Here is a 24,464-nt window from a genome sequence, read left to right on the forward strand (position 1 = left end):
CAAATGATGCAGCTGGTCTTGATTATTATATATTCATTCATACATTCAAGATAGATTTATGGAGCCAGCCATGGCATATGGTCCTGGAGAGGAGTGAACAAAGCAGAATTGCTCACCTCCACGGGGTTTACTTTGCATTACTTGGTTCAAAGAGGGTAAATTATTTGCTCAATGTCACACAGTGAATAAGGGGGTGCCCAAGATCCAAATCGAAGCTCTTAACCACAGTACCATCTCCTTTTCAGCCTAAAGCTGGAAAGTGTCTAACAGGACACCAACCCCAGAAATACCCATATGGTTCTAAGTGCTTTAGGTGTGTTAATGCATTATAGCAGCTTGTTTTAGGGTCAAGAAAATGGAGATCAGAGAGGTTAGGTAACTGGCCTAGTCACACCCCTGGTAAGGAGCAGAGCCATGACCAGGAGCCCAAGCAGACTGGCTGAGAGCCGACCTCTGAGCCGCTCCAGCGTACTGCTTTTTAAAGTCATCACTCAGGAAACGGTAGCTTGTTATAATTATTTTAATCACCACTGTTTTCGTTTTCATCTCCAGAGATCCCATGCGAGTGTGAGGCCTGACCCACATCACTTTGTGTGAAATGAGAGGATTGACAAATGAATGAGCAGATTGCTTTTACCCATGGGGTAACATCGACTGCTGCCCACCTCCATTCACCCAGCTCCCACATGACTTCTCACCAGGACCCTGACATCCAGCCTTCACGGCCTTGCCTTCAGCCAGTGATGAAAGCTCTCAATGTCCAGGATGTAGAAAATAGGGTCGCGCCTTCCAGTAAACAGGCCGGGCTGAAGGGAGGGGGTGCTGTGGGGAGCAGTGGTTCACAGCGATGGTTATCGCTGAGTACAAGCTTTCCTTTTCCTTCCTACGTGAAAATAGGGCTCGTCCTAGGGGTTCCCTCCCCTCAAGACTGTCACTGTTTAGAGGGTCTCATCCCCCACCAAGATTTGAGGAATTGATCCATCTGGCAGGCCTTGAGTACAGGGTGGTTTCTGAGACTCTGTGCAGACTTGCCACTCTTCCTCACTGATGTGTGACAGGCAGTCATTCATTCATTACTCAACAAGTACTTACTGAGTACCTACTATGTGTCAGGTACTCTTGTAAGAACTGGGGATACAGCAGAGAATAAAGCAGGCAAAAACCCCTGCCCTAAGGGAGCTTACATTCTAGTCCAAGATATTTCTAGCTGGGACTTCTTTGGATTGTATGGCAGACATCGGGAATTTTTCCTTCTTGGGCACTGGAATTTTTTCAATCTTATGAATATTATCAAGTTTTACCTAAGGACACAGGGTGCTTTTTATTTCAGGTGGGAGAGTAAATCTGGCGCCTCTTACTCCATTTTGGCCAGAATCAGTTTTTCTTTATAAGAAAACCTGTAGACCTGGGAGGAGCAAGGCTTAAAAAGTTTCTTTGTTATTTATACCTTCATGTGAATGAGTTTATGGGCTCCTTTCTGAAGCATTATGGTTACGGGAAGTGAAGAACTGAAAGACTGAAGTAGAATAGGACTTGGAAGATAAATCCAGAAATGTTCAGAGAGTCATTATTTCATTTGAATTCATCACATCTTACAAATCTGCCAGCAGGTCAGGAGCTTCTGTTTTCACTGTACAATGAGGAAGGTGGAGCCGGGAAAGCTGAAATGACTAGCTCAGTCACACAGCTAGTTAAGACTCAGAGCTACTGACTTCTGCCCTCAAGCTTCTCTGAACACCCTGTGGGTCAGGGGTCACCGTGTGTTGTGGGGGAGAGGGCAGAGGACATCTATGATCCCTTACACTTGTGCTGGTTTGGTTGTTTCTCACAACTTCAGCCTCAGCTTCCCTGGGGCTCAAGTCAGCACAGCTCATGTTCCCTGAGCAGTAGCTACAGCTTAGAAAGAACAGTGGAACAGAATGTCAATTCCATGAGGGCAGGGGCCGCATGTATTTGGCTTACCCCTGAGGTCCCTGTGCCTGGAACAGCACCTGACCCCTAGTACGCTTTCAACAACTATTTGTCCAATAACAGAACGTGGAGGAATGGGTCTGTGGAGTAGACAGACAGTAATATCTCAACTGCATTACCAGTAATAATGAAGACTAATTTCTGCCTTTTGATGCTGTTTTGATTTTGTTGATGCATTGTACGCTTCCTGAGGGCAGGGGTTTTTTCCTATTTCACTTATGCACTATGATGTCCCCAGCATCTATTAAAACAGTGCCTGTCTCAGAGTAGGGGCTTAAGAAATATTTGCTGGGTAAACAGATGGGAGTCAAACATCTAGTTTTCTGTGAATGTGTAGCATCGGGGTGAAAAGCAAGGGATTTGAAGCCAGAGTTGAGTTGGACTTCTGGCTCTGCCACATCTATAACCTGGAGGATGTCACTGAGCCTCAGTCTCCCCAGTACTTATACTAAGGGGTGTCATTGCTTCTGCATCCAGACATCCTGAGGATTAAGTGAGGTTGTGCAAACAAAGTTCTTGGAATAGCTCCAGGAACAAAGAAAAGCCTCCAAAGTTTTAAAAGTTCTTGTGTGTCTAAGAGTGTGAAGTGAAGTGTTACTTGCTCAATCGTGTCTGATTCTTTGTGACCCCATGAACTGTAGCCCATCAGGCTCCTCTATCCATGGGGGTTCTCCAGGCAAGAATAGTGGAGAGTTGCCATTCCCTTCTCCAGGAGATCTTTCCAACCCAGGGATCTAACCCGGGTCTCCAGCACTGCAGGCAGATTCTTTAGTCTGGTTCTTTACTGTCTGAGCCACCAGGGAAACCTAAGAGTGACGATGCATTTAAAAAAAATAAAATTCTTCAAAATCGAAATATAGTTGACATATAATCATTTGTTAGTTCCATGTGTTTTATATAAAGATTTGACATTCACATGCTTTCTGAAATGATCATGATGAGTTCAGTAACTATCTGTCCTCGTGCAAAGTTATTTCAACATCATTGACCGTATTTCTTATGTTGCATATTAAATCTCTGATTTATTTTAAACTTTATTTTCTATTGGAATATAACCGATTAACAATGTTGTAACCATTTCAGGTGGACAGCAAAGGGACTCAGCCATACATATGTAAGTGTCCATTCTCCCCCAAAACTCCCCTCCTACCCAGACTGCTTCGTAACATTCAGCAGAGTTCCCTGCGCTATAGTAGGTCCTTGTTGGTTATCCATTTTAAATATAGCAGTGTGTACATGTCCATCCCAAACTCCCCAACTATCCCTTCCTTCTATCCTTCCCCTCTGGCAATCATAAGTTCATTCTGTAAGTCTGTGAGTCTGTTTCTATTTTGTAGACACGTTCATTTGTATTGTTTCCTTTTAGATTTCACCTGTAAGGACTGCACATGACTTATTGTGTAACTGGAGGTTTGTAGCTCTGTAATGTCTTCACCTATTTCCCCTACCTCCACCCCTCCCTTCAGGCAACCACTTGTTTGTTCTCTGTATCTATGAGTCTATTTTTGAGGGTGCAGTTTTTTAAAGGCCACTTTTCTCCAAAGGACTTTTATTCCTGGTGGTTTAGTTGCTAAGTTGTGTCCAACTCTTGTGACCCCATGAACTGTACCCTGACAGGCTCCTCTGTCCATGGGATTTTCCTGGCAAGAATACTGGAGTGGGTTGCCGTTTCCTTCTCAAGGGGATCTTCCCAAACCAGGAATCGAACCCTGGTCTCCTGCATTGCAGGCAGATTCCTTACCAACTGAACTACAAGGAAGCCCTTGTTTAGCCCTGGGAATCCCCCAAAAGAGCCTAGAGGTTGTTCTCCTGAAAGGTGAGGCTGCGTGGACAATAAATTCCTATCAAATCTCCGTGGACAATGCCAGGACTCCTGAAGCCTTCAGGGCAACTCCCTGTCGCCGGCTGTCTTGCGCCGGCTGGATCCTGATGCAGCTGGATTCACCCTGGGGTCACTGGGCTCTGCTGGGCCGCCCTTGTCATCTGCAGCCCTTTGAAGTTAGGCTGTGTCTTTTCTTGTCTCATGGTTGATGGGGCCTCAGAGCGCACAGCAGGCCGTTCTGCACCAGGGTGCAGTGGGTGCTTGCGAGATCTCCAGCAGAGATAGGGAGTGAAATCTAGTTCTCCAGCAAAGGCAGCTGCAGATAAAGTGCACTCTGGGCTCTGCCATCGTCACTGAGGCCCTTTCACCCTCATCCGTGGATCTAGTCCACATCTGGGTCTTGACCCACACACAGTCTTTCTGGCCTTAACTCTTCGGGCCTGTAGATGCCATAAGTGTAGGTCAATTGTTGCCTTAGCAACAATTGGTCATCATCAACTTTGGTTTTGAAAAGAATGACCAATAAGACTGATCTTTCTTTGAACTGCAAGGGCGAGGGAGCAGTACAGAAGGGTGATGAGGGAGGCTTCTGACAGAGGGGGTGGGAAGATACAGAAGATGAAGTAGGTAGGGTGCAGGGCACAGAGAAAGCTCTCAACTCATTAAGGCAATTATTACGTGGATTGGAAAATAAGGAGATTCCAGACCTAAGTGTCCATATCTTTCTTTTGACATTCAAGTCCTACCCATTTTTTTTAATTTTTATTTTTTATATTTTATTTATTTACTTTTTAATATTTTTTTATTTTAATTGGAGGCTAATTACTTTACAATATTGTGGTGGGTTTTGCCATACATTCACATGAATCAGCCATTGGTGTACATGTGTTCCCCATCCTGACCTCCCTCCCACCTCCCACCCCATCCCATCCCTTAGGGTCATCCCAGTGCACCAGCCCTGAGCATCCTGCCTCATGCATTGAACCTGGACTGGCAATCTATTTCACGTATGATAATATACATGTTTCAATGCTATTCTCTCAAACCATCCCACCCTCGCCTTCTGCCACGGAGTCCAACAGTCTGTTCTTTACATCTGTGTCTCTTTTGCTGTCTCGCATATAGGGTCATCATTACCATCTTCCTAGATTCCATATATATGCATTAATATACTGTACTGGTGTTTTTCTTTCTGACTTACTTCACTCTACATAATAGGCTCCAGTTTCATCCACCTCATTAGAACTGATTCCAATGCATTCTTTTTAATAGCTGAGTAATATTCCATTGTGTATATGTACCACAGTTTTCTTATCCATTCATCTGCCAATGGACATCTAGGTTGCTTCCATGTCCTGGCTATTGTAAACAGTGCTGCAATGAACATTGGGGTACACGTTCCTCTTTCATTTCTGGTTTCCTCAGTGTGTATGCCCAGCAGTGGGATTCCTGGGTTGTATGGCAATTCCCTAACCCTAACCCTACCCATGTTTAAGGTTCATTCACAGTCCACTTATTTGGAGAATTTTCTGGAGCTTTAGTTTCTCCCAGCTTCACTACTGCATGGCTCTCCTCCCTATCTGCTCTGTTCCACTGCAAGCTCTCCTTAAACATATGTGTATGTGTGTGTCTGAAAGCAGCTTGTGTGCTTCCATTCATTCATCCAGAAATAGGCAGGATAGCCCAGTGGTTAAGAGTGCACATGCAGCCAGGTAGCTGGAGGTCGTTCTGACAATTACCACCTGTGTGAGTTCAGTAAGTGACCCACTTTTTCTCTTTACCTCAGCCTTCTTATCTAGAAAATGGGCACAATAAATGCCAACCTCATTGGGCTTGGTGATGGTTAGCTGAATGACTACCCATAAGCATACAGAACAGTGCCTAGCACATAGTATGTGCTCAATAAATAATATACCGTTCTTTTTTCAGCAAACATATATTAAACATCTCACAATGCTATGTGTAGAACAATTACTAGGCTCATGGAGATAAAAGATAACACTTGCCTTCCTGAACTCACACTTTATACCCCACACCAACCTTTGGTCATTTCCCTTCTTTATCTGCAGGAAAATGTTTACTGATAATTTCATCAAAGGAGGACAATTATTCCTTCCCTGATGAGAGCTTGAACTGCCCAGGGTTACTTCTGTCTCGTGTGCATTGTATTAAGGACCAGAGGGCTTACAAAGGGCTCTACCACTTACATACAAAGTGATTTCTCTTCCCTTGTGCCTCAGTTTTCTCAACAGTAAAAGGGAAGGCAGGTAGCCACTTCTGCCTTTTAGGGTTTGCAGAGCAAAACAAATAAGGCAAGGCTCATGGAGACATTGTGGAGCCCCTAATGCCTTGCATAGGATAAAGGTGAGGGTGGCCTCTCTCTATCCCACTGAAGCTTCCTTGGAAAGCAGGGAAAGCTGCTTGGTCTCTGACAGGATAGCACACACTGGGGCCAAGTGCAGGGTCTGTGTTACTTCCTTAACAAACACTCCACACAGTACTCAGAGTCAGAACTTCCAAACTGCAGAAACTCCTCTCCAACAGCCTAAGCAAAAATAGAAATGTGAGATGATGACTCTGGGGGTAACTGGTGTGCACACAGGAAAAGCCTGAGTGTGGCCAAGGCCTCAGGACAGCTAAGGGGCTCACTCATGCACTCTCTTGCTCTGTTTCTCTCTACTGTCTTATCTCCTTTTTTGCCTGTCAGCTCCATTCCCTCAAACCAGCTCCCTCTGGGTGGCAGGAAACATGGCAACCAACAGCATCCTGTTTCCTTAGAGAAGAAACTGAATTTTCTTCCCCAGATTAAAAAAAAAAAAAAAGAAAAATCTCAGGGAAAGATTCTGATTGGCTTAGCTTGGGTCATATGTTAATTCCCAGGATCAATCAGCTACTGGGGGGTGGAGGGCAGCAGGGGGAGATGGAGTTCCAGAGCACAGACACAGCCACTTGGGGGCCTATGCAGCTATCAAGACCCTGGAGGGGAGTGTCCACCTCAGCCTGCGAGTATGTCTGAGGCTGCCCTCTTACCACGCTTGATACTTTTCCTGTGCCCTGGCTCGAAAATTTGTCATTTCTCCGTGTAGATGATAAGCTCCAAAGAACAAAAAGGGACATTGGACACTCCTTTCATTTTCTCTCCTCCTTCACCCTGCCCATCACACGCAGGATGGCAAACTTGAGCACACTGCGAGTACGTGGTCATGGAACTAAGTAAGGCACAGAGACAGAAAGCAACTTGCCCAAGGTCACACAGCTCACACTAGATACCAGGTCACCTGCCCTGCAATTTCTCTTAGGGTTAAAGGCTACAATCCTCATTCTTACAAGGAAGCCTCTGTGTAGCCCAGTTACTTCCTGCCTCCCCAGGCTTATCTTATGCACTCTATACGTCTTCAAGGTGGTTATTATTTTTATTGCTATTCCTATCATCGCTGGAGGCACCCGCACTGATCCACTTCCCTCTCATTAGAGATAAAGGAGTTTTTGACTCTGCATTCTGACCAGGGTGCACTTCTTTCTCAAATCTGCCCCCTACCCCTACCTTCAAGGCTTCTGCACTTGGAATTTCCTCTGCCTGGAACACATTATTACTTTCCTAGGGCTGTTGTAACTAAGGACCACAAACTGGGTGACTGAAACTACAGAAATTTATGGTCTCAATTTCTGGAGGCTGGAAGTCTGAGATCAAGGTGTCTCAGGGTTGGTTCCGTCTGTCCCAGGCCTCTCCCCTAGCTTTGGGTGGTTTGCCAGCGATCTCTGATTCCTTGGCGTGTGGCTGCATCCCTCCAGTCTCTGCCATTACCTTCACGTGGCATCCTCCCTGTGCCATGTCTGTCTCCTTGTCCAAATGTCCCCTTTTTATAAGGACACCAGGCACAAGGGCCCACCCTCATGACCTCATGTTAACTTGCTTACCTCTGTGAAGGCCCCCTGATTGCAAATAAGGTCACAAGATCTCTTTGTGGAGGACACAGTTCAACCCATGTGCTCCGGCACTCAGTCATGTGTTTGACTCTTTGCGACCCCATGGACTGTAGACTGCCGGACTCCTCTCTCCATGGGATTTTCCAGGCAGGAGTACTGGAGTGGATTGCCATTTCCTTCTCCAAATTCCACCCATAACAACACCATTTCTCATCCCCTGCTGCACCCTAAGAGACATCCTCCTTATCTATGCCAGCTCAGGTGAGCCTTCTCTAAACACCCCAGACCACACCCAGCCCTGCTGTCTGCCCTTGAGTGCTCTTCCCTCATATCTGTTGTGGATAGCTGGTATCTGCTGTGTCAGGATCTGGTCAGTGCCTGTGTCGCCTTCAGAGACTTCCCTTCATAAGAGCAGAAGCGTGATTGTTCTGTCTGCAACCCCAAAGCCCAAAACCCTGGACTATTGACAAAGAGTATCAGTGAATGCCTACGGCCTGAATGAATGAAGGATTGAGAAGTTAATCTTCATGTGCAAGAAATATTATGTGCTCAGTCATGTCTGACTCTCTGTAACCACATGGACTATAGCCCACCAGGCTCCTCTGTCCATGGGATTTCCCAGGCAACAATACTGGAGTGGGTTGCCATTTCCTTCTTCAGGGGATCTTCACGACCCAAGGATCAAACCCGCATCTCCTGCATTGGCAGATGGGTTCTTTTACCACTGAGCCACCGGGGAAGGACAGATTAATCTTCATTAATCACAAAAGAGAAGAGACGATTCTAAGCAAGGGTCTCAGAGGCAGAAAGATTAGTATTCCTTCTGGAGAGAAAGGATTTGCTCCAGCATCCACCAAGGGCCCAACCCCTGCCCTCACACACCCCTGACTCCCTGACTAATGGTCATGGCTTTCCCTTCCACCCTGTCACACAGGGAGAATCCGCTCAGCGTAGCTTTGTAGGGAAGGCCTCAGGAACGTTGGGGAAGCTGGAGGTGAGTCAGAAAGGCCGGTAAATTGAACAGCTCTGAAACCCGACCCTTGGCATTGAGCTGAGGGGTGGCGGGTTTGCAGAAGGTAACAGTGCTTGCTTTAAAATTCAGGGGGCCCAAGGGAGCATCATCTTGCAGAAAACCGCTCTAGTTGGTGAGGAGCCAAGTGTGGTCCAGGCTCCAGGTACCTGGGTTTGCTGTCCCACCCTGGCCTGTGAAGGTGACAGCATGGACGTTGTCAGGTCTGCCCTTCCCCCATAGCTGTCCTGCACTCACCTGGTAGGAAATGAAGCTTTAACTTTTGTAGCCTCTACTCTCCTGTGTGTGGGTAAGGAGACCAGGTAGCTACATCGAGAGACCTTCATCTGTCTCAGTTGAACCCACTCAACATACCCACCCACAAAACAATTCCAGCCCCCAGGGTTCCTAAGACCCCTGGGGAACACCTCATAGCCAGTAGAATCCCAAAGGGAAAAAGGAAGGCCTCCCCAGACCCAGCCCAGGACAAGGGCCAAGATGGAAAAAGTGACTTGCCGGCCAGTCACCATGTTTTTCCCCAGTGAAAGGCTGACTCATTGCAACAGGCCTGGGCTGGCTGGGACTCGAGTCAGTGGCTTGGAACATGCCTGGACAGTCAGTGCCTTGTCTGAAAGGCTGGTCTGTGAGAAGCCACGGGTCAGGGGAGCTGAGGCCACAGCTCTGGGGAGCACTCACATACAACCCCAGGAGCCAGAGGCAAGTAGAGGGTGGAGGTCCCTATCTTTCCTCCCTCCTTGGGGGCTTGGCCTAGCACGAGTTGGGTAAGGTCTGCAGGGGCCCTACCACCCAGGGGGAATTAAGTCCTAATGTCCTGAGACATTAGTATTATGGTTCTTCCTCCTCACAGGACATGCAAACAAAAAAACACTGAACGTATATGTACAGAAAACCAATCGGGCTTGATTTTCTTCATGAGGTTATCTTAATACTTTCCTTTGAAATATCAAAGTGGAATTGTTTTACAGTTTGGGGCAAGAGGGAGGGGAACTGGGACCGCTTTCCTAGTGTCCCAAGAATGTGTTTGTCTGCCGATGGGGTAATTCCACACCATGCAGAGTGCAAAGTCTGACTGTGAAGGATCCCCACTCCCCCTCCCCAGACTGTCTTCCCTCCTCATGCCTTTGTCCATGTTGACCTTCAGGGCTCTTTGGCAAGGACTTTTTGAATCATAGTTGGCTTAAATCCTGGCTATGCTATCTGCTTGCTGTGTGACCTTAGGTAAGTCACTTGATCTCAAGTGACCAAATTTCTGTACGTGTCACATGGAAAGTAGGCAAGATAAATGCATGCAGAGTGCCTGGAACAGCACTCAGCACCTAGTCTGGCTGACATACTAGATCTCTTCTGGCTTCTCCCTTTATTGCCCTACAAAGCTGCTTTTTAGGAAAAAATACTGTCAGTCATTTACACTTTAGTGTGAATAAGCTCCTGTACCTACTCTGTGCAGATTTTTCTTTCTAACCTCATAACAGTTTCTGCGAGATCATTAATATTCTCATTTGATGATGGAGGAAACAGACTCAGGGAGGTGAAAGAACGCTCCCAAGGTCACACAGCAGAACCTCGTTCATTCAGGAAACACTGATTGAACTTCTGCCCTGCCTCAGGATGGGGACTAGGAGCACAGAGATCAGTGAGTCAGACCCCTCATCTTAAGACCCTCATGGGTAACTGGCTGTATTTGAATGTTTCTGTCATCATTCTAATTGTTCAGATCCCTGTAAACCTTGTGCATATAGGCAGGGAGAGCCTTCACCTTCCCTCCAATTGCCTGTTCCAAAGAGTCATTTTCTTCCTAGTGTGCAGGACTGGCCCTGCCCGAGGCTGATCTACCAGATCAAAAAAGCCTCCTGCCTTTTCTTTCCACATCATCTCCTGGGGCTCTGCTGAGTACAGATTTCCAAGTCTACATCAGAATTCCATTCTTGTCCCTTCTTTTGCACTTCATGATATAATATATATTACAGAAACACATGTCTCATTGTAAAAGAGAGAGAGACAGAAGAGAAGAGAGAAGAGCAAAATTTTCAGAGTAACAGTAACTCCAGGTCTTGCAAAGATGGCTAAAATTTTGTTGTATTGTCTGCCAGAACTTTCTCTTATGCAATTAGAATATAATTGTGATAATAATAATAAATAATATAATTGTGATAATAATAATAATACTCTACCACTTATTTTAACTACCCCTGACTTGGAGCTTCCTCTGTACCAGATACTGTTCTAAGCACGTTAGATAATTTAACTCATTTATTCCTCATGGCAGCTCAGTGAGCTGATATTTATTGCCCTCATTTTACAGGTGCGGAAATTGAGGCAGAGAGAGAGTATTTAAAAGTATACGCATTACGCTTTAAAAATGGGATCATTCTGTTTGTGACCTACTTTCTCCCCCTTAACAATAACAATTCTGTGTCCTTTTTCATGACTCTTTGGCATTCCAAACTTTATACATACCATAAATTACTCAACCAGTATCCTGTTGCCCATTTTTCTGACTTTCAAGTGTTGTTTTTTTTTTTTAACTATGAATGACATGAAGATGTCCATCCTTGTAGCTTAATCTTTGAAAATCTGACAAATTACTCCCTTATGATAACTCTTTGAAGTGGACTCTAGATGTACATGTACCAAACCTTCTGGCATCACTTGCAAATTGCCTCCCAGAGGGACAACCTTCATGGGATGCTAAAGGAATGTGAACTATCACAGTCCCGTGGAGGACAATATGGTAATATCCATCAGAATGACAGAGGCTCATGGTATGATCCAGCTTCTGGGGGGTTTAATCCCATAAATAATGTTATACACATACAAAATGATATACATATATAATTAGTCATTGCAGCCCTGTCGGTAATAGTGAAAGGTCAGCAATAACCCCAGTGTCCATAATAAGGAACTGATCAAATAAACAACAGTCTATCTGTACAGTGAAATAATATGCAGTTGTAAAAAGAATTAAAAGCTTTTCTATGTATTCATGGGACTAGCTTCCCAAGATACAGCAAGTTAAAAACGTTGTGAAGTTGAAACTATCACGACGTTGTTAATTGGCTATACTTCAGTATAAAATTAAAAATAAAGGCTTCTCTCTCTTACCAAAAAAAATAAGTGCAAAAAATAAGTGCAGGGAGGGACAAATTACAGGTACAGGATTATCAGATGCAAACTACTATGTATAAAATAGATAAGCAACAAGGATATATTGAATAGCACAGGGAATTACAGTTATTACCCTGTAATAACTTAATATGGAGTATAATCTGCAAAAATACTGAATCACTGTGCTGTACACATGAAACTAATAGAATATTATAAATCAACTATACTTCAATAAAAAACATGTGCAGAATTATGTAAGTAGCATGCTATTTCTATATGAAAAAGGGAGGCAAGTGATAACCCTCATTTGTAGTTGCACATATAAACACAGATAAGCTCTAAGAAAAGTTCTAACAGTACCTACCTGCCTGCTTACAGGAGATTTTGCCTGGACCAAAGGGATCAGGATTAAAGAGTATGAATTAAGACAAAGTAATTTTTTTCCCTGATCACTTTTTGTGCTTTTAGATTCTGAAATGATGCTGTGCTTCTATTCAGAAAATGAACGTTTAAACATTGCCTTCTGGTGTTCAATTTTTTTAGGTGTGATAATGCTATTAATTTTTTATAGAATATTTATTTTTGAGAGAGAGTGAAATATTTACAAATGAAATTGTATAATGTCCAGATTTGCTTCAGAGTAATATATAAACAGCAGAAACAGAATGGTATATAAATTACAGATGAAAGTGATTAGATATGAATTGATGACTGTTAAAGCTGGAAAGCTGATAGAAGATTCATGATGCTCTTCTGTCTACTTAAATAATTTACGGAGGTGAAATTCACATGAAATCAAGCACTTTAAAGTGAACAATTCAGTGGCTTTTAGTACATTTACAGTGTTGTACCACCGCCACCTCTAATTCCAAAACATTTCCATCACTTCAAATTAAAACCCAGTACCTATTAAGCAATTTTCCTCCATGTCGTCCTCCTTCAAGCCCCTGGCAACCATCCATCTGTGTTCTGTCACTATGGATTTATCTATTCTTTATACGTCATATCAGTGGAATCATACTATTGGTGACTTCCTGTGTCTGGCTTCTTTTACCGAGCATAATGTTTTGGAGGCTCACCCATGTTATTGCATGTATTATTCTACGTACACACATTGTAGCATACAGCATGTACCGCATTCTTCCTTTTAGTCCATGGTGTTTATATACCACGTTATGTTTATCCATCCCTCTGTTGACATACATTTGGTCTGTTTCCACTTTTGGCTGTTGTAATAGTGCTGTTAGGAGCGTGCTTGTACGTGTCCTTGTTGGAGTACCTGTTGTCAGTATTTTGGAGGTATATACCTAGGAGTGCAATGGCAGAGTTAGATGGTAGTTCTGTGTTTAACTTTTTGAGACATCACTAAACTGTCTTCACAGCAGCTGAACCATTTTACATTCCCACTAGCAATGTCGGAAGGTTCCGATTTCTCCACATCCTCGACAACACTTGTTATTTTCTGTTTTGTTTTTTCTTTATTGCAGCCATCCTAGTGGGTGTGACGTGGCATCTCATTGAGGTTTTGATTTGCATTTCCCTGATGACTAATGATGTTGAGTATCTTTTCATGTGCTTCTTGGCCATCTGTACATCTTCTTGGAGAAATGGCTGTTCAGGTCCTCTGCCCATTTAAAAAATTGGGTCATTTTTCTTTTTGTTTCTGTCTACTTTCATAGATGTTTTAAATTCTCCTTAGTAAAAACAAAGGGTACCAAATATTAGATATTTTATTAAAAACACATATTTTTTTCCCCCGTGGAAGGGGAGTAGTATTCTCTCCTTTTTCTCCTACTTTAATTCCTCAAAGATCTCTGCATAATCTCAACCTCCATCTACTTATCCATAATGGGGTTTCCAAGAAAACCATATTAGCTCTTCAAACAAACAAACACAAGTATCTTCCTTTTCACTCTTACAGGTGGGGTGTAGGGCAGGACAGCAGGGCTCCTAGGATTAACCAAGGCCGGCTGTCCCTAACACTCTGGCCACAGCCTGAGGCCATCCACCCCGCCCCCTACCTAGCAGCCTGGTGACTCATTCCCTGCTGCCCTACCTCAGTGTCTTTGCTAAGATTCCTCCGGGAAGGGAGGGCCCCGTCTATAGCGGAAGAAACCTTCCGGGCCCCAGTCCAGGCACATCACAAGACTGGATGGCCCAGTGTGTCGCTGGCTGCCATAGCCAATGGGAGAGGCTTCACCCAGCTCATGTTCTGCTGTGGTAGTCGGGCCAAACAGATGGCTTGGGATAAACAGGGGGTGTTGGCCTGTTGGTGGGGGTGGGGGGGTGGAGGGGTGGGCTTTGAGTGGCCCCAGCCTCCTCCTGGATGCTGAAGAAAGAAGTGGGTGAAGTGAAGGCCATGCCCGAGGAAGGGGCTGTAGTTGGGTACCTTCCAAACAGTTTGTGATATTTTTTTTTAGCAGTGGAATTCTCGTTCGAACAAACCTTTATGGTATTTAGGACAGAGAAAAAGGAAGCTGCTCCAGCTAAAGACGGGGTGAGAAGGCCAGAGGTTTCCCTCCCTCCAGGCCACGTGGCACTTGGGGAGTTCTGGGTCTCTGGGGAACACACCGATCCCGTTAACACAGAGTCTTCACATGAAACCACTTGGGAGCTCTGTGCAGTCTGTCTCGTGGCAGCTCCAAGGGTCTCCAAGGCCTGAGGAGGAACCTGGCAGCATGGGAAGCTGAGATGCTGGCCCCCTTCAACAGAGACAGGTGGCCTCTTGCTTACCCCTCCTTAGCCAGCCACATACTGGGGAGCTGACCACGGGCCGCAGAGATCAGCCAGGGTGTGGGGGCACAGTTGTCCTTCCAGCAAGACAGCTGGGAGCATGGCCTCCCTCCCTCCTTCCAGTCTCACCCCAAGTGGTCTGCAGGTAGCTACTGCCCCAGGCCCTTTTATCTGGCCCTCTCCTAACCTTAAAAGAGATGTGAGAAAACGAATGCCCCCTCCTCCCACTCCAGAAAACTTAACATAGAATTTCCTCAAACCCAAATTCTAGTTCTCAGCACAGTTAACTGGTAAGTGCCCCCACCCATCCACCCTACCGGCCTCACCATGCCCCAGTTTGCCTGTGGGGCTAATTATTTTTTTTTAATATATTTATTTATTTGGCTGCATGAAGTCCTGGTTGCGGTGTGCAGGATCTTTGGTTGCAGCATATGGGATCTGATTCCCTGACTAGGGATCCAACCCAGGCCCCATGCATTGGGAGAATAGCGTCTTAACCACTGGACCACCAGGAAGTATCAGAGATGGTACGTGGGCATATTTGTAAGGATGCAAATAAAAATTCAGGTGAATAACTTCATCCTGAGCCTGTTATCTCCTTCACGCACTAGGGATCCTAGTACCTATTCCATGGGCCTATACTGAGGATTAAATGGGATATTGCATGTCCAAGCCCATGTCACAGAGCTCAGTTTAGAAGTAGTTCTACACCAGAGAAAGGGCATGGCTCTGTCCTTTATAGAATGTGTCACCTCTGAGGAGGCTCAAATTTCTCCTGTCTTAGCTCCAGTTTTTTCACTTCTAATTAATACCTACCCCTCACAGTTGTTATAGGAAGTAGAGATAATTCACATAAAGTGTTTAATATATTGCCTGGCATAGGGGTAGTACTCAAAATCTGGTAGTAACTGTGACAGTTATCACTACTTCTATTATTATTATGGCTGGCATTGCTATTATTTAAAGGGAAGAGCAATGGGGTTGAGTAGTTAAGCACATAGACTTTGGAGACAAATTGCCTAGCTTTAAATTTCAGTTCACCTCTGGAGCTGTGTGACTTTATGCAAGTTACTTAGCCTCTCTGTTTTTCTCTACCATATAAGGAAGATAATAATTAAACCTACCTCATGGAGTTGCCCTGATAATCAAGTTTTTGTGTAGGGAGTGATTTGAAGAGTGGGAAATAATAAGTGCTACAAAGTGTTTGCTGTTAGTAATAGCAGTATTGGTATTATTACTAGTGTTCACAACCAGACTCTGAAAGCCTTTCCTTTGGCTCTGATTAAGAAGAGCCACAAACCAACACAGTCACCATTCCAATAATGGTTTAGTGACTCGGAAGCTGTGTGACCGTCTGCAAGTTAACTCCCCTCTCTGATCCCGTTTTTACTTCTCTCTAAAATGTAAAGTATAATAGCAACGATAATGGTACTTCTCGGTTGTTAGGCTTCATTAATGAGCGATGACCCGTGGGAAGCTTCGAGCTTCTAGATAATTAGGCTTCTGTTCCAACGCCCTGCTTAAATCCAGCTCCGTACCCCACCCAGCCCTCCCTTCCCCCCGCGGGAGAGTGCTCGGATTCCCTCCTGCGGGGCCTGAGGGGGTTGCTGCCCAGCGCCTGCTGCCAGGCCCTATTCTGGGGGCCGAGCGAGCCCGTGGCCGTGCCAAGCTTCCCCGGGGATCAGGTTTCTGCTGACGCGGTGCCAGGCACGTCTGCTTCCAGGAACCGGCAGCCGCATTTAGCCGCGGGCCGCACATGAAAGGGCTGCAGTCGGAAACGTGACGTTGTGTCAACAGGCGAGGCAGGTCAGCGCTGGGTGAGACCATCCCGGCAGCCCGGAGGAGGCTCACGCCCTGTCTGAAGGCGGCCAGATCCCCAGTGTCCGCTCCCCGGCCCCAGAGACCGAGCTGCACCCCCTCACCCGCGCACACACCCCTGTTTCACAGAGGTCCTCTTTGTCCTGAAGGGGCCAAAGACTTGGGAGTGCGAACCCCTCCTTCCGCATCTCTCTCCGAACCACTTGGAACCTGCTGGCACCGGCCTGGAAAGAAGGTCAAGGGCAAGCTAGAAGCAGAGAACAAGGCAGAGGGAGGGCTGCCCCTCTGAGGGGTGTCTGATAGACTCCAGCCAGGGGATTCTGGGTTGACGCTGTGTGGAACCCTCAAACCCTTTTTAGTTCAGGGTGCCGCAACCACTTCCCTCTGCCCCCACAGCTATTCCCTTGAGTCACCAACTGGGGAGGAGAGGGGGACAGGCAAAAAGATTCTGGCCTTGATTTCAACGCCCTGCTCCATCCCCAAGATAAACTTGATTTATTTAGGTTTTTACCCAAAATGTCTAGCCAGAAAAGCTTAGCAACTCACGGGGCAATTCACAGTTTAATAAGCAGGAGAACAGGAGCGCCAGTCCCTAAGTTGCTGGGAGAAAGAGGCCGGTGCAGAGTTTACTGTTTGCTTGCTACAGGATGTGTCAGACGGAGCTCAGAGTCCTTTTTTGGTGAATCAAAGACAGGAGTGAGGGGGGAGATGCCAGACTGCCAGTTCATTGATCAGACCACCAGCTCATCTCCTGACTCCTCCCTAGACACATGCTGCCTGGGGACATCTCAAGCCAGGCAATGCTCGCTCGCCTCTGCTGGCTCATGAGCAGACAGGGAAGGTGACATTTGAAGCAAACAGACGCCAAGGGCAGGTGGCGTCTCTGCCTGGCTGAGAACTCCCTGGGGGCAGGTTCCCTGCATGGGCTCCAGACAGCCAGAGGGTTCTGGAAGATGCTTGGGGATCTGAAGTGTGGTGAGCTGGGCACTGGCCATCAGGAAACATCAGGACACCTCTGAGAGGGAGAAAGCGGCAGGCAGAAACACTCATCAACCTGGTCATTTCCCACTTCTTTTCCCATGGAATTTTTTCTTTTTCCTAAGAGCACTTGACTAAGGAACACCAATATTCATTCACACACAAACACACCCAGTGAGAGGAAGTCCAGGAAGGATGTAGAAAATAATCATGGAATGTTGCCTTCAGCAGCAATAGGACAGGATATGGCAAATCCATTAGACCTTGCTAAACTTGAAAAAGTTAGACCTCCTTGGCAGAGGTGCTATCCCCAGCAGTAATTATTATTGCATAATAATCCATTAAATCTTCTTTCAATGTGCCTACCCCTCCAGCAAGCTCCCCAGACATTGAGGCCCATGATTTCAGACGCTTATTTTCTGTCAAGTTCTAAGGACCATGACAAAAGCAGACTGGGGGAAACATAAGCTTTTTGCTGAACTTTGGAAAGAGGTGTAGGGTGATTGTGAACATCTGGCAGGGGTTAGTTTAAGAAAACAATGAAACAAATATTTACCTACTAAATTGACTAAGCTTATTCTGTCTGAATGTGAGTTACAGGAAAAGCTGAATGAAATTACACCAAGGTTAACTAGTTGTTGCCTTCAGTCAAGAGGGGAGAGCAAGAGATAGCCATATCACACCCTTAAGAGTTATTTAAACATGCAGGAGACCATCTTTCTCTTCCACAGGAAAAGGATTATTTTATTAAGTATTTTAAAACAACTACTTAACATTGACTCATAGATAAAAATATTTACAATTTCACACCTTCAGGAAGGCTCCAAAATATAAACACTGTACCTCTCCCTAGAGAAAAAAAAAATTATTCTTCTCTTCAAAAACAGGAATACATTCATTTTTCTCACTTTTGTAGATCAAGTAATTATACAAATAAACATCTGAAACATTTTCCTTTTTAATATATTTATATAATATATATTTATAACAGTTTTACAAATAAAGGCAATGACTTTATACCAAAATAAAAACAGGAAAAGAAAAAGTTAAAACACAATCAGCGATTAAGCATAGTGCATTTCGAAAAGCTGGTGCAGGGCTAGCTGGACAAGTCAGAAAAGTACTCTGGACCAAAAATAAAACATCTTTTCAAGGAGACAGAATTCTTTTATCAGGAAGGACACTCCATGTGCTATTGGGCGAGGAGAATTAGCCTGCAGAAAGGGTCTTGCTGTGCCAAGGGCTGGTTAGGCTTTTAAGAAGCTAAGCTTGGTTAAAAGGAGTTTTAGGTTAGAGCTGATAACCGAGTCTGGCTTTGCTTGCTGAAATGCTTTTGTGCACTTCAGGGTGCTTGGCAAGCAGGTGCCTGCATCTCTCAGACCCTGGTTTGGTTCCCTGGACAGCGAGGCTTGTTTCCAGGTGAGACTAGAAGCAGGTGCCAGAGTCCCAGGGGATTCCTCCCTCCTCCCCTGGCAGCTAGGCTTGTACCAGGGGGCCCTTTTCAGTTCCTTAGGAAGCGAATCACTAGGAAAGCCTGAGTAGGGAACTACATTCTCTTTATTCATCTGAGGCAGGTGTAGGGAGCAGACCTGTGGAAACCTCCCCGAACCACTACCGTGCTATGCCAGTGTCTGCTACCTCACCACTTTGGAGAAAGTTCAGTCTGGCTGCCCTCTGCCCATACGGTGAGTCACGGCGACAACATAAGGGAGAAGGGTGGGGTCATCAGAACTGGCTGGGAACAGCACTCTGGAAAGCCCTCTTTTGAAAGTACCTTTTTCTCAAAGCCACAGACCCGGCTCCCAAAGTGGAGACTGACTCACAGATCAAGACTTTGCAGCTTTTGGAGATTCAGCTGCTTTGTATTAGAAGGGGCTACTCTCTGGGAGGGGAAAGGCCCAGAGGTCTGAGACAATCCCCCCTAAGTCTCCTGATGTCAGGCAATCCTTCACAAGTTCCCTACGCCCAAAGGAGCTTTAACGTCCCATACCAACACATAATGCATAGTCACGCACGCACACACACACACCACACACACACCTGAATCTTCTCTCCCTGCCTCAAATGATCTTGGCATAAACACTGGAACAATCTCGCTGCACTCACAAACACATTTTTTGTTTTTTTGGAAGTAGGGAGGAAGGAAAGCAAAGCAGCAGGATCCCCTAAATAGTTTAGTCTTTGGTTTCTAAGTTTAAAGGGGGGATCTGCTTCAGAGCTTGGAGCAGGGCAGAAGAGTCGATGGCAGGATGGGTCGGCAGGGGAGAAGGGAGTCTCTGGGGCATGAGCAAGGGGGCCGAGATCTTGTCTGGGTTCATGAAGCTGCTGAGGGCTGCGGCAGAGGCATTGAGACCTTGGTATAACACTGGGACAGACGTGGGGTACCAGCACTTCTCCAGCATGGGCAAGTAGGCAGTTGCTGATGGTGGGATCAGGTAGAAGGGCAGGCAGAAGGGAGGCTGGTGCGGGTGTGGGCCCAGGAACGGGGAGCTGATCAGGTCAGTGCTAGTGAAAGGGCCTTCATCATCAGAGAGCTGCATTCTGCTCTTTTTCATGGGGGGTTCTTCGGATTCTTGCTTAATAGCACTGATCCTTTCTCCCATGGTGAACCTGCGTCCATGATCGCTTTTGAAGTATGGCTGCTCGACACGCAGCTCACTCTTCTCCGATTCTCCTCCGTAGCCGCTGTCTGTGTCCGTATCACTGCCACTCTGCTCGCCGCTCGAGTGGGCGAAAGTTCGCTGGATGACTGGCACACAGTTTTTGCCTGGGCCTTCGGAGCCTTTGGCCAGGGAGCTGGGTTTCTCCTTAAAGTCCATTGCTTTGGGGGCTGGGTCTGACGGCTTCCTGGAAGTACCGCCCTGTAGAAGCTCGGAGACCACACGGTGGAGGTGGGTGACAAGCTGTGAAGATTTCAGGTCCCGAGTATTCTCATGCTTGGCCAGGTACTGAAGCACCTCCCGGGCACATGTCTGGAAACCTGAGCAGAACATCTCTTGACCTGCTTCCACATTTCTCCCCGACAGATCACCTGGATCAACACAGATGCAAAGGAAGACATTTCAGAAGGCTCTGTGGTTCACATGGATACCTAGGTTCCAAAGATCCTGGGGCTTTCCTTTTTGTTAACAGCATTTGCTGATTGTATTTCTAACTCCAAAAGTAATATGATCAGGGGAAATTTGAATTACACCAAAAAGTATAAAGAATAAACTAAAAATCATCCATAATTCTACCTGTCAGAGATAAAATATGATTTGTAATGGCCGTATAATATCATAGGCATAGACCACATTTAACAGAGACAGACGGTTCCCCCTCTTGTTGCATTTATAAGGAATTCTTAAGTTTTCATTATAAGTGACACAGCCATAATCATCCTAGTGTGCTCATAACCAGAGTCAATTTACAGAACATCATCACCATCATAGCGAGATGGACAGTGACCAGCCAAAAAATGAGAATGAAGGAGCCATGTCACCTAAAGTACGCTTATTTTCAATGGCTTATGCAAGTTGCAGTCATGCTGCTATATTTAAAGGCTACTTCTAGGTCTTTCTCATATAGTCTGTCCATGATCCCCAGGAAGTTAGGTATGATCATCTTTCTGTTTTCAATGAGGCAACTGGCAGAACGACTTGCTAGGTTTTTGTGATTCTCATTGTACTAGTTTGGAAAGGAAGGGAGAGAGGAATGAGGGAGTGGGTAGAGGAATTTCTCCCTCGTTTGTACAGGATTATTTGGAATGGGTGAGACCAGACGGTTAGATGACTGTGATTCTCTGGAAGTCCGTAGAAATGGGTGATGAAACTTCAGTGGTTTCGTTAGATTGTGTAATTCACCGAGATACCTAGTGGCTATTCAGGGAACCACATGAAATGCAGGAAAAACTACTGCTGTCATCCTGCCAGGTTCATACCACACACCGAGGGATAAGGAAGTGGAGAAACATTAAAACACTGGGGCATACCCATGATTTATTCTCCAGTGAAACAGGGCTAAGGAAAACAACTGTAAAACACCCACGATGCAAATTATAGGTGCCTTGGCATTTTCAAAGTGGGGGGGGGACTCCCAGAACCCCAGAAACTCTTAAGCCAAAATGCCACAGAAATATTTCACCATTTGACTAATATGTATTCGTGCCAGGTGGCACACAGCAGCATTCCAAATGAAGTCTGACCTTTTAGGAAAGATAAAACAGCATCTCCCCCAACTAACGTGCATAGGCAATTTGTTGCAGGAATGTTTCTTATACCAGATGTTGAGCTCACAGGCTCTCTATTTGTGCTAGAACTCTAAGGAGATGATAGCCAGACATGGTACTCACCAGCTTGCAGACCGCTCTGCAGGGCAATGATTTTCTGCTGTTGTTGATCAATTAGGTTTGTTAATGCTTTCACATGCTTCAAGGTAAGTTCAAGAACCACTGCTTTTTCCAAGTGACCCAAAGTCTGGAATAAAAAGAGCCTCGGTCAGCAGTGAGCTCAGAGAAGTCCCACCTCTGGGATACTAATTAGCCATGAGATTTGTCAGTCGCCTGGGCTACCCTCCATGGGGTCGCAAGAGTCGGACACTACTAAGCGACTAAACCACCACCACTGAATGTCTCTAAAGGGGGATAAAAAAACTGTTCTTGGTTGGCTAAATTAAGTTTTAAGTTTATAGATGATGTTTAAAAATACGTATATATGCATATATTTTTGATTAGAGGACAGCAAACAAGTGTCCCCCATCTTTGGAGGCATTTTGGAAGTAGCAGCTAGCTCAGGAGAAAGCTTTGACAGATAAATTTTTCCAGCAGCCGTTGCTGACCTTAACTCAGGGGAATCCGGAGATAACATTTCTCTGCAGTGGTGTCAACCCTAGTAGAGACTTCTACTGTGTCTGGCAGCCAAAAGGCTTTCCCTAGTTTCTTTCCTGACACCCTGTCATAACTTCTAGCTCATCTACGCTTTTTTGTTGCTTCCTAAATACTAGTTTTTCTCCTAAATTCTACTTTTTTCTTCTTTCCCCAACCAAAGGCTGCCACGCTAGTAATCTATTGAGGATCGCCAAGAAAGGACAGGACGTTAAAAAAAAAAGGGACACATCAAAACAAGTCCTCTTATTTTAAAAAGGGATTCAGGGAAGGGGGTTAAAAAAAAAAAGTGGGTTGCTGGATTTGCTCAATGTGGGAAAAGGAGAACCCTGAGAATCACCTTAAACTCTAGCAAAGGAAGGCCGGCTGGTGTTGGTGCCAAGCTGGACAAGTACAAATGATTCTTATCTCATTTGCACGAGGTTGCCAGAAAATTCTGAGACTGGAGAAGGGTACCCCCAAACAGAGCCAGCCACTAGCTAGGATCCAGCCATCTGGTCTGCAGTTCCTGGCAGAGCCTGCAGGCGGCGGGTGACCCTCGCCAGCCCTTTGGGCAGAGGAGCTGGTCTGGAGAGGGGCCAGCTTCTCACTTACTGTAAGTTTGAGATGTTCGGGGAGGAGATCCTTCAGCTGGGCGATGCACTCGTTAATCCGGTCACGTCTCTTTTTCTCGATGAGCCGGTGCGGCAGTTTGTAGGTCTCCTGCAAAGCGCACGGAGAGATGGTGGGCGCGGGAGGAAGGAGGTGAGAAGCGCTTCTCCTTCCCCACCCCGGGGCAGAGGAGTCCCGGCAGTGGAGCAGAGTCACACCCAGAACCCTATCTGCTCCTTCTTCTCCAAGCCACTCAGTAGACACAGGGCCCACACCTTGCATACTCCCCTCCAACCTTAAAGTGAGAAAACTTTTATTGGAAACTCAGCGCGTGCGAGGGCCTGGGGTCCACAGGGGCGCGGTGCTCTTACCTTGCTGTCCTCGCTCCGCTTTATTCCCCGCCTCGACTTGTACACTTGGTACATATGGGCAAAATCCATCCTGCAGGGAGAGGGACGAGAAAGGGTCATGACTTGCGCATCGGTTGCAGGAACCCTGACTGGCAAGAACCCCCGGATGCACCCAGAACTACTTGGAGTTGAAAGCCGCGCAGAAGGCAGGACTGGAGTTGAGGCTTGAAGGGGCCAGGGGTACCAACTTACCCTGATAGGTCTCCGGGCTCCAGTCCTGGCGCTTTGGGCAGGCAAGTGGGGGGCGGTTGCGCGCTGGGGATCCGCTCCATTGCGCTGCGAGCCGGGGCCACTCTGCGCTCCTGTCTGCAGTGGTGGAGCGTCGGGTGAGGACTGTCGTGGAGGAGGTTTCGGGGGTCTCTCCGCAGGGTTTCCTCTGAGTCAGAGCTCTCTGAAATCCGCTGGGCTGCGAAGAGCTGCGGCTTTGAGGTACTGCTTCAGTTGGGGGCGTGCATGGTGTACCCGCGGCCTCTGGCTCCGGCTCTGCGCACAGACTGGCGGTGTGTGCTCCCAGTGCCGTCTGCGCGGTGCGAGCCAAGTGAATGAGAAGTGGGGCGGGCGGGGAGGCGGGAGGGAGCGCGAGGCGGGGGGGGGGGCGGTTAGGGCGGAGTGGGGGGGGATGGGGGGGGAGCCGAGGAGTAATGGAGAGGCTGCGGGCTGGGTTAAATGGGAGCGAGTGGGTGGGTTGGAGCTACGTGTTCTACCCTGTGACTCCAGGCACGTCTGGCCGCTGCCGGGGAGGGAAGGAGCGACCTGCCCGCCCTCCCCCGGCTTCATCACATGAGTCTCACGTGTTGGACAACGCTCCCGCGGCTGCGAGGGAGCCCCCACCCCCAGCCCCGGCCCCCAGGTGTCTGCGGCTGCCTTTCCCCGAAGAGGGGGTTGGCAGGGCAGTCTGGGTCCTGCCTAGCTGGGCGGGGGGCGCGGAAGCTGGAAGGGGCCAGGGAGCCAGCGAGGTGGTGGGGGGAGGTTGGTAACGTGGGCGAACCTGCCCCAGGGAAATGAAGTAAGTTCCCGTCTCCTGGGAGGGAACGGGGGAGGACGGATCCGCCCGCGTCTGACTCAAGCCGGGAGAGGAATATCCCCTCGCTCGCTCCAGCCCAACCCTCTTCCTCCTCCTCCCCCCTGCGCGGCCCGCTCAGAGGAACCAGCGCGCAGCGGAGGGAGTCGCCCGGCCCCCCTGCCTTCCCCAGAGGCTGGGGTTTCTTTCCGCGCCGG

The 24,464-nt window shown here is 46.9% G+C and overlaps 1 protein-coding gene and 1 long non-coding RNA gene across 2 annotated transcripts in view; one reads left to right on the top strand and one right to left on the bottom strand.

The window, feature by feature from the left end:
- The window catches only part of LOC133235184 (uncharacterized), a 59,959-nt gene extending 45,835 nt beyond the window's left edge, over positions 1-14,124 (top strand). The window contains exon 5 of the long non-coding RNA XR_009732464.1: positions 553-14,124. This is a non-coding gene — a long non-coding RNA (uncharacterized LOC133235184). The remainder of the gene's footprint in view (positions 1-552) is intronic.
- A 3,977-nt stretch (positions 14,125-18,101) lies between these two features.
- BHLHE40 (basic helix-loop-helix family member e40) lies at positions 18,102-24,294 on the bottom strand. The gene is made up of 5 exons (XM_061396361.1): positions 23,439-24,294; positions 23,208-23,277; positions 22,840-22,947; positions 21,715-21,838; positions 18,102-20,415 (listed from the first exon to the last, which is right to left on the bottom strand). Exons 1-5 carry the CDS (start codon positions 23,516-23,518, stop codon positions 19,559-19,561), a joined length of 1,239 nt encoding a protein of 412 aa, XP_061252345.1. The 5' UTR covers positions 23,519-24,294; the 3' UTR covers positions 18,102-19,558.
- Between the last annotated feature and the right edge of the window lie 170 nt (positions 24,295-24,464).

Source organism: Bos javanicus, chromosome 22, assembly GCF_032452875.1.
Source record: "Bos javanicus breed banteng chromosome 22, ARS-OSU_banteng_1.0, whole genome shotgun sequence".
Classification (NCBI taxonomy): Eukaryota; Metazoa; Chordata; class Mammalia; order Artiodactyla; family Bovidae; genus Bos; species Bos javanicus.

Bases quoted from the DNA above. Each gene is read 5' to 3' on its own strand.
- BHLHE40 (XM_061396361.1), bottom strand. From the start codon at position 23,518: ATGGAGCGGATCCCCAGCGCGCAACCGCCCCCCACTTGCCTGCCCAAA. The intron at 22,948-23,207 runs GTAAGAGCACCG...TGCGCTTTGCAG, and splicing joins AGCGGAGCGAGGACAGCAAG to GAGACCTACAAACTGCCGCA. The intron at 20,416-21,714 runs GTGAGTACCATG...GTGTTGATCCAG, and splicing joins GCAGAGCGGTCTGCAAGCTG to GTGATCTGTCGGGGAGAAAT.